Genomic DNA, 11,756 nt, shown 5'->3' with positions numbered 1-11,756 from the left:
CCTCCTGGTACGGCTCCCCCCGTCGGAGGTCCGTCGTCACGAGAACTAGGACTCCCCGCGGACAAGAGAGAGGAGGGTGAAGAAGGCTCTCCAGCGGAGGTTTCCGCTTACCGTAGAGTCATAGGCCTCATCCGGCGACACCGTAGGCTGGATGAACCGGAGCCCTCGTCTGACGAGTTCTGGCTCTCGAGCCTCAACAGGATGGTGGATGCACCCGTTCAACAGAAGCCCTCACTAGCGCTCCCGGTGGCTAGAGACGTGAAGCTGGGATTGGCATATGTGAGCAAGGTAGTGGCTAACCATGCGGAGGCCCCCAAGAACCAGAGAGCCTCTAGGCTTCTCCAGGGCCTAAAGACTCAGTCGCGGTTCTACCTCCCGGAAGGCCACCGCGCGGGACCCTGCGCAGTAGAACCAGCAGTCACCATCTTGGGACAAGGCGCAGCAGAAGAGAGGGCTACTACAGCCCCGGTTTGTTTCTCGCCAGCGGAGACCGCCATGATGGAGGAACTGTCCAGGGACCTGGTGCATGCGTCATCCTGACTGGATTGGTGGGCCACCACTCTGGTAGCGTTACAATCCTCGTACGACCTACCGGTTCCAGAAAATCAGGCCCTGCTGAAAGAGCTGATTAGCTCAGGAGGTAAGGCCCTGAAGTTCCTGTCCTATCAGTCAATTATGCAAACTGCTAACTGGATACTGAGGAAAAGGGACACTGTACTCAGCAAACTGGTAAGGCGGCTCCCCGACAGAGAAGCCAGGTCCCTGAGGAGTCTTCCACTGTGGGGCGAGACTGTCTTCCCCCTCAAGGAAGTAGAAGAAGTGATGGAGAGGGTGAGAAAGTTAAAGGATGTGAGGGAACCGAGACCTCCTCCAGCAAGAAGATCCAACCATAGGAGACCTCCTTCGGACGTCCCTCTTCCTCCTCGCGCCTCACCTAACCAGCCTAGGAGAGATGCTCCTACCACATCCTGGCAGCAGCCTTCTCAGCCCTCCCGTAGGGGATCTGCAACCACGCAGTCAACATTTAGGCCCTCCTACTCGGCCTCCAGAAGAGGGCGTTCGGGCCGTGACTCCCGAAGGAGATAGGGAGGGAGGCCCCCTACTCCTGCCGAAGCCTCAGGTGGGGGGATGCCTCAAAAATTCTTGGCAAGCATGGCAGGACCACGGGTCGGATCCATGGACCGTGATGGTCCTGAAGGAAGGATACAGGTTGCCCTTCCTGGCGGAACCCCCACCTCTGATACCAGATCTACAGGCGGAATGGTTGGCACCGAAAGACCCCCTGAGAAGGACAGCCCTGCAAGAAGAAGTCTCTGCTATTCTAGCGAAAGGGGCAATGGAGCCACTCAAGAACCCAGGCCCAGGGTTCTACAGCAGACTCTTCCTGGTGGAGAAAGCGACAGGGGGATGGAGACCAGTCATAGACCTCTCAGCCCTCAACAAGTTCGTGTGCAAAACCAACTTCAAGATGGACACTCCGAAGTCGGTCCTAGCGGCCTTGAGGGAAGGAGACTTCATGATGTCGATAGACCCCAAGGACGCATACTTCCAGATCCCTGCCCACCCCTCCAGCAGGAAGTATCTAAGGGTGAAATGGGGTACCCAACCGTTGCATTTCAAGACCCTCTGCTTCGGTCTATCCACAGCCCCTCAGGTCTTCACGAGGATCTTCGCGACAGTCTCAGCCTGGGCACACGAACAGGGCATCCGCCTGATTCGGTACCTGGACGACTGGTTGTTGCTTTCAGACTCAAGGTTAGTACTGAGGGCACGAAGCTCCTGCAGTTCTGCAACCTCTTGGGTATCACCATCAACCTGGAGAAATTCGAATTGATACCCTTCACCAGGATGACCTACCTCAGGATGGTACTGGACTCCCGGTTGGCGAAAGCATTCCCTTCCGCGGAGAGACTAGACAACCTGAACCAGATCCTATGGCCCTTTCTGTCGGGTCAGCCCAGGAGGGCCAAGGACTGGCAGAGACTGATAGGTCACCTCGTGTCATTGGAGAAGCTAGTCCCTCAGGGGAGACTCAAGCTCAGGGGAGTTCAGTGGAACCAGAAAGAAGCCTGGAACCAGAGAGACTCCCCTCACAAAGTAGTTCCGGTGACCACGGAAACGAAGGAGGTCCTTGGGTGGTGGATTGACACTTCGAACACCCTCAAGGGGATGCCTTTCGTGGCCGACCCTCCGGAGATGCTCTTCTTCACGGACGCCTCAAAGGAGGGTTGGGGTGCTCACCTCCTCGACAGTACAGCGAGAGGAAGGTGGGGACCCGAGGAGAAAAACCTGCACATCAATGTACTGGAAATGATGGCAGTACAGAGGGCGTGTCTGGAGTTCATCCAGAAGCTCCGGGGAAACACCGTGGCGTTGATGTGCGACAACGCCACCGTAGTAGCATACATAAAGAAGCAAGGAGGACTAAAATCAAAGGAGTTGTGCAGCCTCACGTTGGAATTTCTGGAATGGGCCGAGAGGGAGCAGATCAAGATCTCGGCCAGGTTCATTCCAGGGAAAAGGAACGTCCTAGCCGACGGCCTCAGCAGAGTGGGTCAGGTTGTGGGGTCCAAGTGGTCCCTCCACCCAGAAGTGGCCAAGGCTCTGATCCAGAAGTGGGATTCGCCGGTAATAGACCTCTTCGCCACGATACTAAACGCACAGCTCCCCGTGTTTTGTTCTCCTGTGCCAGACCCGGGAGCAGCGTTCGAGGACGCCTTCCAGCATCCCTGAGACAACCTCGACGTGTACGCCTTCCCTCCCTTCAGAATGCTCAGACAAGTTCTCAACAGGGTCAACAGGGTAAGGAGAGCGAGCAACCTGTGGATGACTTTGGTAGCGCCCTGGTGGCCGGAGAGAGAGTGGTTCGCAGACCTAAAGGAACTGGCACGCCTTCCACCTTGGCCCCTTCCGGATAGGTCAGACCTGCTCCGGCAACCACACTTTCAAAGGTTCCACGAGAACCCTCGGTCTCTCTGCCTTCACTCATGGAGGTTATCGAGCGTCTCCTGAGGAAGGAAGGCTATTCGGCGAAGACGGCAATGAGGATGTCAGGTTACCTGAGACGATCTTCGGCCGCTGTGTACCAGGCAAAATGGGCTACCTTCACGAAGTGGTGCGCCGCTAAGAATATCAAGCCGTTGAGAGCCTCGGTCCCGGAAATAGCCGACTTCTTAGTCTATCTCAGGGAGGAGGAAATCATGTCCATCCCAGCCATTAAAGGAGTTAGAGCAGCCCTAGGTCAAGTCTTCCTCCTGAAGGGCATCGACCTAGGTTCCTCCAGACACATCTCGATGCTCATCAAGAGCTTTGAGCAATCATGCTCTCCGCAAGCAGTTCGAGTGCCCCAATGGGACGTGGCTAGGGTCCTGAAGATGCTGTCAGAGCCTCCCTTCAAACCCCTAAAGGACATACTAGACAAAGAACTCACACTCAAGACAGTTTTTCTGTTGGCACTAGCTTCGGCAAAACGAGTAGGGGAACTTCATGGACTTTCATACAAGGTGTCACACTCGAAGGGCTGGAGTGAAGCTACCTTCAAGTTCTTTCCATCCTTCGTGGCCAAGACCCAGAACCCAGCAGTCTGGGACCCCAAGTTTGAAGGATTCTCGGTGCCGGCAATCCCACGTTCAGACAACCCCAAGGACTTGCGGCTGTGCCCTGTCAGAGCAGTACGGAAGTACTTGGAGAGGACGGCCAGGCTGAGGCCCGAAGTCAAGAATCTGTTCGTTTCTTCAGGATTGGTGAAGAAACCGGTATCCAAGAACACGATCTCCTTCTGGTTACGGCAAGTGATCAGGAGAGCCTACAGTAGTGTAGGAATTCCTATTCCAGGTAAACCCAGGCCCCATGACATCAGAGGCCTGAGTACCTCTCTGGCCTTTAAGAAGAAAATGGCCGTCGGCCAAATCCTGAGGGCTGGTACTTGGACCAATCAGTCAACCTTCACAGCGCTTCAGAAGATTTAAAGGTATAGCCCCAGGGAACCCACGGGCAGTAAGTCCAAGAGACACAGGTTCCTTTTCCTTACTCCCCACCCCACCCTGTTACCTAATTACCTTACCTAAAGGGACTCGGAAGGCCTTTAACTACCATGAGATACATCGTCACTGAAGAGATACGCCTCCAAGGCGTTTTTTACAGAGGTAAGCCACTTAGACACTAAGTTAGTTTTTTGAGTAGTTTTCCCTATTTCGAGTGTTTTCTTTCGGTGGGTCAGCGGAACCTAGCCCCCTATCTAGGTTTCCCCCTTTTTGCTTCCATCATCCCGGTCTCTGAGCCCTGCAGTACACTCCCACCTCCTAAGGTATAAGTCTCCTAAGAAAGTAGTTCGAGGTAAGTACTCCGTGTTGGAACAAATTTTAAGTAATTTGTATTTTTCCTAACAGTACTTACCTCGAACTACTTTCGGGTTATGGCCCACCCATCCTTCCCCGAGTGACTTACAGGACTTAATAGAGAGAGGAGGACATCTTTCCACCAAAACTTACTGAGGAGCGAGACCTGAGAAAGCATGCTCTCTGACCGCGGGTCATCTCTGGGCGCGTATCACTCCGCCAGAGATTACCCCGCATAGAGAATGGGAATAGGGTAAACTACACAAAATTCTGGTCGGATGGGAGGAGATCCCAGATACTCCTGAGAAAGTAGTTTGAGGTAAGTACTGTTAGGAAAAATACAAATTACTTAAAATTTGTGATTTTAATGTACAGATATGAAAAATGACAAAAATACTACAAGTTTTATATAATTTGTATTTTTCCTAGCTATACAAACCTGAGTCATTTATATGGGTTTACTACTAATTATATTTTCCGGCGTCAATGACCTTAGATGTCAGGATGCCTGAAAACTTTAAATCAATCAATCTATGACTGGCCACTCAAAACTTTGGTTGACTGCATACTTCGTGCTGGGTAAACGCAGTGCATGTGCAAGGAGCAAGCAGGAGGTTGCTCACAGCATCTCCTCACAACACTCCCTGGCGACTCTTCCCCTGAAGATAGTAAATTTCATGTTAGGACTTAGCCAACAGGGCATCCATGTTCAGAAAGAATGAGGGCATCCACAGGAGAATATCCTTAGTATCACTGGGCAGGAATGTCAGAGCACTCTGTTCGTCCCTAAACTTCTTGAGAGACAAGCTCATGAAAAAGTCCAAATAAAATTCCCAAGATCTGGTTCTCATTCTAATGGGAGAATATGATCACCCCAGGAAATCTAGCTTTTTCTGCATTGGGTTTTAAGGGGAAGGAGACCATGCAAGTAGGCTTGTTACTTTGCTGAAAAATAAACAAAGTAGTTAGATCCTTGACTTTAGCACTTCTGACTGATATTGCGAGGATAATCTTAGGAGATAATGATAAACCCCTCCTATGAGACTGTTCCGTCTACCAGAAGCCTTGGTAACGAGGCTGTCGATAGTTCTTTCGGGCAGGGAATTCTAGTATCTCAGACCACAGCCTGTTTCTAGATCTATATCTAGATCTGAATCTGCATGAAAGCTATAGGAACTGTTTTCAAAATTGTCATGAAACCCTTAGCCATGGTGACAAGGTCTTGGAACACTCTCTATACTCTCTCTTTGACCTGGACGGCCCTCATTTATTAATTAGCTCTTTCCAGGGGGAAGATGTTACTAGGATTCTATGTGACATATCAAGCAAGCTCTTTGTGACTGGTCTAAGAGTGATCCTCTTTATTCGGTCCTGAGGTCTCTTTGTGCTCATCATTCCAGACCCGTTGATCATTCTATATTCGTAATAAGTTGAGAGGTCAATATTTCTCCCTTGTTTCTCCTGGTCTTATACTCCAGAAGTGAGGGAGGAGGACGTTAGCCATTAGCAAAGTACTGGCTGAAAATGGTGCTAACAAGCAATCTGGTAGGGTTAAATGATTTCTGGCAGGAAAATCTTTTAAAACCAAGCTTTGTTAGGAGGTATGGAGGGCATAGCTCTTCTGGTCATACCTGATTAGTACTCATAGGTAGTCATGACTGGTTCTACTCGATGTCTAGACTCCCCGGGGGAATATTTGGACTAAGCTTCTTTGCAAACCTTTTCAGGCTTCCTGACAGGGGTAGAGGCAATTTACTGCTCTTAGGTCCTTACCCTTAAGTGATTCATATGTTTTCCAGCCTGGGAAGGAAGTGACAAAGTCCTGTAAAACCGATGGACAGAAAAAGACAGGAGGGTAACTTTCGACTTCTCAGCAAACAACTTAACTGTAAAGCTTCTGCTTCATCTACGCCGTGGGCCTCATCTACGCCTCTAAGTCAGGTTGACTTGTAAGGCAGACTGGAGTTCCATTGCAGGCGTAGGGTAAACAGGATTCTTTCCTATCTTCAACTTTCAAGATACGTGAAGGGGAATTCCTTGAGCAGATGATCATTCTATACTCATTAATCATGTCCGTGTTAGCCATAATTTAGGCCACCACCCGGACTTTTTACGGAGGATGTCTGAACCTTCATGCGTTGGAAAAAAATTCTCATACATAAAACTAGCATATGATCTGTCCTTGAGGGGAATACCCTGGGACGAGTTGTAAGCTTGTCTTGCGCATGAAGAAAATTATTAACACGCGGTAAGGTACTTCATTACGCGCCGAGATAAAGCGGTGCACACAGCGACGTCATCCTGTTTAGATACAGCGGTACATTCGAATTTGTTAATATGAACCTTCAGCCTAACTGTAATGCCTTCTTCGAAGAAATTCTTGGTAGGGCAGGAATAGTTACACTTGACTTCACAACGTTATTAGGCTTGGAAAGAGAGGCCTGCTTGAACATGAAGGCAATGTTAACTCTTGTGTGGGGAGAGGGTGCAGCCGAAGCGGTCCAACCACCATCACTAGAGAGATGACAAATCTCTCGACTCACTCCTGGCGCTCGTTAGAGGAGTTTTTATCGAGGACCCCTACGTGTATGAGGCAGGCCTTTGTCATTATTATGAGCTGGAGACTGGTAATCAGAACTTTTCAATAAGGCTGCCTCATTACAGGGAGAAAAGACAGGCTCAACTCTAAGGTCCCTCTGGGAATGAGGAGATGCTCTCACTGTTCTGATTGGAAACACTTCTAAAGGTGAATATCTTATCCGTATAATCTGAATAATATGGAAAAAACTGAAGGAAGGTTCTCACCGCATAGAATGAGATTTTGTCTAACTCCCGTCAGGGGGACACTCAGTAATGTAGAAATCTCATTAAGTTTCCTCCCACGAGAAAAATATCTCTTCCATTGGGAAACAGTTCATTCCCTATAGTATTTACATGGAGATTCTCTTAAAGATCTCTTGTCTAGGGCAAGAGGGACACAGAGGGTGTGTGTCTATGTCTGCCTGGTTCATAAGGCCGTCTCAAAAGTCGCTATCCCGTCCTGGGTAAAATAACATAAATACTGAGATTTATTGGACATAAGCACTCACTCGTAACTCACAGTTAATGAATGGTCATTCAAATGACCATGAATTAAGAAAAAACACAAGTCGAGAGAGCTAAACACTAAAAGGGTAAACAAGATGAATGAGAAAGGGTCGATCGTAGAGAGGAAGTGAGATAACAACTTCTTCCCTTCCCACCCAGCAGTGTTGTCAGGGAGATGCAGTGAGCAACCTCTCGCTTGCTCCTTGCACACGCGCAGCATTTACCCAACACGAAGCATGACACAATCAACCAAAATTTTGATTGGCCGGTCATAGAAAACATGATTAGTAGTAACCCCATATAAATGACTCTGAAGTTTGTATCCACAAAAGAATAAACAACATTAGATACAGGTCAAATATATGATTTTGAAGACATATATTCCTTAAACCAAATGTGAAAAAAAAACTGATATCAAACTTTTCTTGTTGCATCTTGTCCAATTTAAATGAGAGAAGTACCACAGTCAGAGACAACCAATGAGCAAAATGTTTAAGAAGTCCAGATAGAACTTGGTAACAGCATAGGAGAGAAGCTCAAACTCAGATTGATCTTCAACTATATGTACTGATGGCACTGAAGAGATTAATTCCAATGTTATGTTGAACACAACTTTGAATGCTGTGAGATGATTGGAGAGCAAAGGATAGAAAATAAATGAGTTTGACAAAGTAACATATAAATGAAAAATTATCAGCTAATATAGCACCAAAAGATAATTGCGTATACCTCATAACAGGAGAGCAGACATAATGCAATGCAAAAGAGAGAGAGAGAGAGAGAGAGAAGAGAGAGAGAGAGAGAGAGAGAGAGAGAGAGAGAGAGAGCAACCTTTCCCCAGTTTTGTTGCTTGGAAGTAGCACAGAATTTCAACACTTTCAATAGTATATTTTATGCTGAGGTTTTATACTGGCCTTGCCTACACAAATCACAATTTTCCTCAATTTCAATCCAGTTAAACACACTGCCTACACTTGCTGAAATCTTGCTCAATGCCTATGCAATATCTATTCATCATCTAGATATTCTTAACAATATTCAGCAAATATATAACTACTCAGACACCAAATATAAAATAATTTTCTAACATTAATGTACGTACAGTAGCAAAGGGGTACCTCTCATTTGTGGGTTTTCATATGCGTCCTCAAACTGTGTGATTGAGAAAATTTACGCTGACATTCAGGGCAGGAAAACGGCTGCTCGCCTGTATGGACTCTCATGTGTTTCTGGAGGCTACACAATTGCGTAAAACTATTCTGGCACACGTCGCATGTGAATGGCTTTTCCCCAGTGTGAATTCTGATATGCCTCTGTAGGCTATCAGATCGTGTAAAGCTACTCTCACAAATGGTACAAACAAACGGTCGTACTCCCAAGTGAGATCTCATATGAGATTTGAGATGGCCTTACTAGTAAAACTACCCTGGCATAAATTGCAGGTGTAACGAATAGTAACCGCTTGCTTTTCCGCTGTGAGTTTTCTTGTGCTTTGTGAGATGGTGAGAACTGGTGAAAGTCATTCTACATACTTTACAAGAGAAAGGCTTTTCCCCTGTGTGGGTACTCATGTGTACCTTTAGATCGATCGACCGAGGATACGTGTTCTGACACCCGGTGCAGCTGAACGGTCTTTTCCCCGTGTGTTTCTTCATGTGCTCTTTGAGGTTGCTTGATTGAGAAAATGCACTTTGGCATATTGTGCATGAGAAAGGTTTTTCGCCAGTGTGAGTTCGCATGTGGATCTTCAGAACGTTCTGGCGACAGAAAGTTCTCGAACATTCCGAACAAGCAAAGGGCTTTTCTCCAGTGTGCATCTTCACATGCATTCTAAGACTACCCAGCCGTGTAAAATAGCGGTCACATTCAAAGCAAGTGAATGGTTTCTCCCCAGTGTGGGTTCTGATGTGAGTTTGGAGTTGAGAAAAACTTGAGAAAGCACTTACACATTGCTTGCAGGCAAACGGTTTTTCACCCGTATGGCTCCTCATATGGATTTTCAGGGCGGAGGGCCGAGAAAAGGAGCTTTTACATTCGGGGCAACTGAAAGGTTTTTTCTCGCGTTGGCTTTTCTCTAGTGTGAGTCTTCATGTGTCGCCGTAGATGTCTCGGAGTGAAAAAACTGCTTTGACACTCAGCGCAGGTGAATGGTTTCTCCCCCATGTGGGTCCTTATGTGGATTTCAAAGTGGCTGAAGCGTGTATAAGTCCGCCGGCATTTGGAGCACATGAAGATTTTATTTCCCATTCCTGTTGGATCCCGAAGAACTCTACAATCGCGTCTGCCATTGCTGGTAGCAGGTATAATGTCTCCTGGAAATATGTCCACTTCTTCCTTGTCACTCTCACTGCCCTGAATTTTATCTATCATTTCTCCACATGGCACTAAAGGTATCTCAGGCTCATTCATGACAGCTGTACTCAGCTCTCCATATTCTTTCCCTACATTTACCCCTTCACAATGTTTATCGCAACTTAACGGATCTTCTAGATCTTCCTCAACCTTGATAGAAGATGCGCATGGATATTTTGTATCAATCGCATTTGGGTCAATGAATTCTGGTTCAGTATTGACTTTTACACAAGGTTCTAGGAATGAAGAGGCATTAACGGTGATTCCTGGTGGATGGTCTTCTAAACTCTCCTTTTCATGTCTGATTGAAGATAACAATACTTTGTCTTGGTCTTCACTTTCCATTTTAAGATACAAGATGTTCAAATCACAATGACGAATCTACATTTGATTTCTTTTTTATACCTTTGAGCTTAAAATTACTGTACAGAAAACTTATCGCAACTGTGTTAAGCAGCAGACTATGCACTTGTTTTCTTGCTTTATTAAACAATCTGAGTTTCTCTTATAAGTTAACTGTCTATCTTTCATTAACCAGTCACCCATATGGTGCAAGCAATACATATTGTTTAGACAGACCACTAAGTGAATAAATCTAACAAAAATAGGACTGACCCATATTAAAATCTAAGAACACAATGCTATGAAAAACTAAAATGTGTCTTCAGACTTGGACAATGCTATTGTTAAACTGCAATTTCAAACAATTTCCTTTAGAACAAAATTCTGAAGTTAATATAATTTTGTTAATTGTTACCATTATTAACCTAAAAATGTCCCTGACAACATTCAAAATCCCAGTATATTTTGATGGCAGAAATCTGATGAACTTCTCATGTTGAAATCACCTGAAATGAAAACAAGAGAAAATGTAAAAGACAAAAAAATGCTCTGAACAAAATCAGATATTTCCAAAGAGTTTGAAAGCCCTTCCACATCTAAAGACCAACTCCTGGGAAAAAATAATTAGATCTCAACAGATGCAAGCAATGCTAAATATGACAAATTTGGAAGTAATTTGTATTATTCCTAATGATACAAACCTGCAGCTATTTATAGGGGTATTATTCGCCGAAAGGTCGAGCCATTAGCATTTAGCGAGGATTAGCCACCCATACTGCTAATTAGTGGGGTGGGGAGTAGTAGTTACCCCTCTCACTCACACACCTGTGACTGTACTTCACTTTGCTTGGAGGTGGACTTCAAGAGGGACTGGGTTGGCAGGCAAATCTTTTTAAATATCTACAGGTTTGTATCATTATGGTAAACAGCTCCTCTAGGAGGACACTCCAAAATCAAACCATTGTTTTCTAGTCTTGGGTAGTGCCATAGCCACAGTACCATGGTCTTCCACTATCTTGAGTTAGAGTTCTCTTGCTTGAGGGTACACTCAGGCACACTATTCTATCTTATTTCGTTACAGTTTTTAGTTTATATATGAAATGTTTATTTTAGTGTTGTTACTGTTCTTAAAATATTCCACTTTTCCTTGTTTCCTTGCCACACTGGACTATTTTCCCTGTTGGGGCCCCTCAGCATATAGCAACCTGCTTTTCCAATAGGGTTTTAGCTTAGCAAGTAATAATAATAATAATTAGGAAAAATAAAAATTACTTCCAAATTTGTCATTTGTTCCGTAACTGGAATACAAACCTACTCTATTTATAGGGGTTGACTCACCCATTAGAAGGGCAGACATTCCTGCCAACCTGGCTTTTAGGCTTTTACCCAGGGATTCCCCTTTGTGTGTGTTAGCACAAAAAGTGGAAACCCTAACACCTCGCTAAACCTTGCTATGCATGGTCTGTGGCCTACACAAGCTGTGTGTTGAGATACTGTACTAGCAATGTGACTGTCAAGGTAAGAATTCTTCAGTCACAGGAATTGTCCGAGGTCACCAAGACATACCCAACACCACCTCGCCAGGGTATGGGGACGCAACAGTATTGACACAATACAGTACTAGGTTACACAAGGGAA

General features: G+C 46.0%; 1 protein-coding gene and 1 pseudogene across 1 annotated transcript; one reads left to right on the top strand and one right to left on the bottom strand.

The window, feature by feature from the left end:
• The first annotated feature begins 1,593 nt into the window (after positions 1 to 1,593).
• Positions 1,594 to 2,733, top strand: LOC137625522 (uncharacterized). Its single transcript, XM_068356432.1, has one exon. The coding sequence runs from the start codon at positions 1,594 to 1,596 to the stop codon at positions 2,731 to 2,733; it is 1,140 nt and encodes a 379-aa protein (XP_068212533.1).
• A 5,517-nt stretch (positions 2,734 to 8,250) lies between these two features.
• Positions 8,251 to 11,756, bottom strand: part of LOC137625722 (gastrula zinc finger protein XlCGF57.1-like) — a 43,457-nt pseudogene continuing 39,951 nt past the window's right edge.

The sequence above is a fragment of the Palaemon carinicauda genome, chromosome 32 (assembly GCF_036898095.1).
Source record: "Palaemon carinicauda isolate YSFRI2023 chromosome 32, ASM3689809v2, whole genome shotgun sequence".
Classification (NCBI taxonomy): Eukaryota; Metazoa; Arthropoda; class Malacostraca; order Decapoda; family Palaemonidae; genus Palaemon; species Palaemon carinicauda.
Note: the sequence above shows the minus strand (reverse complement) of the source record. Positions and strands in the feature narration are given on the sequence as shown.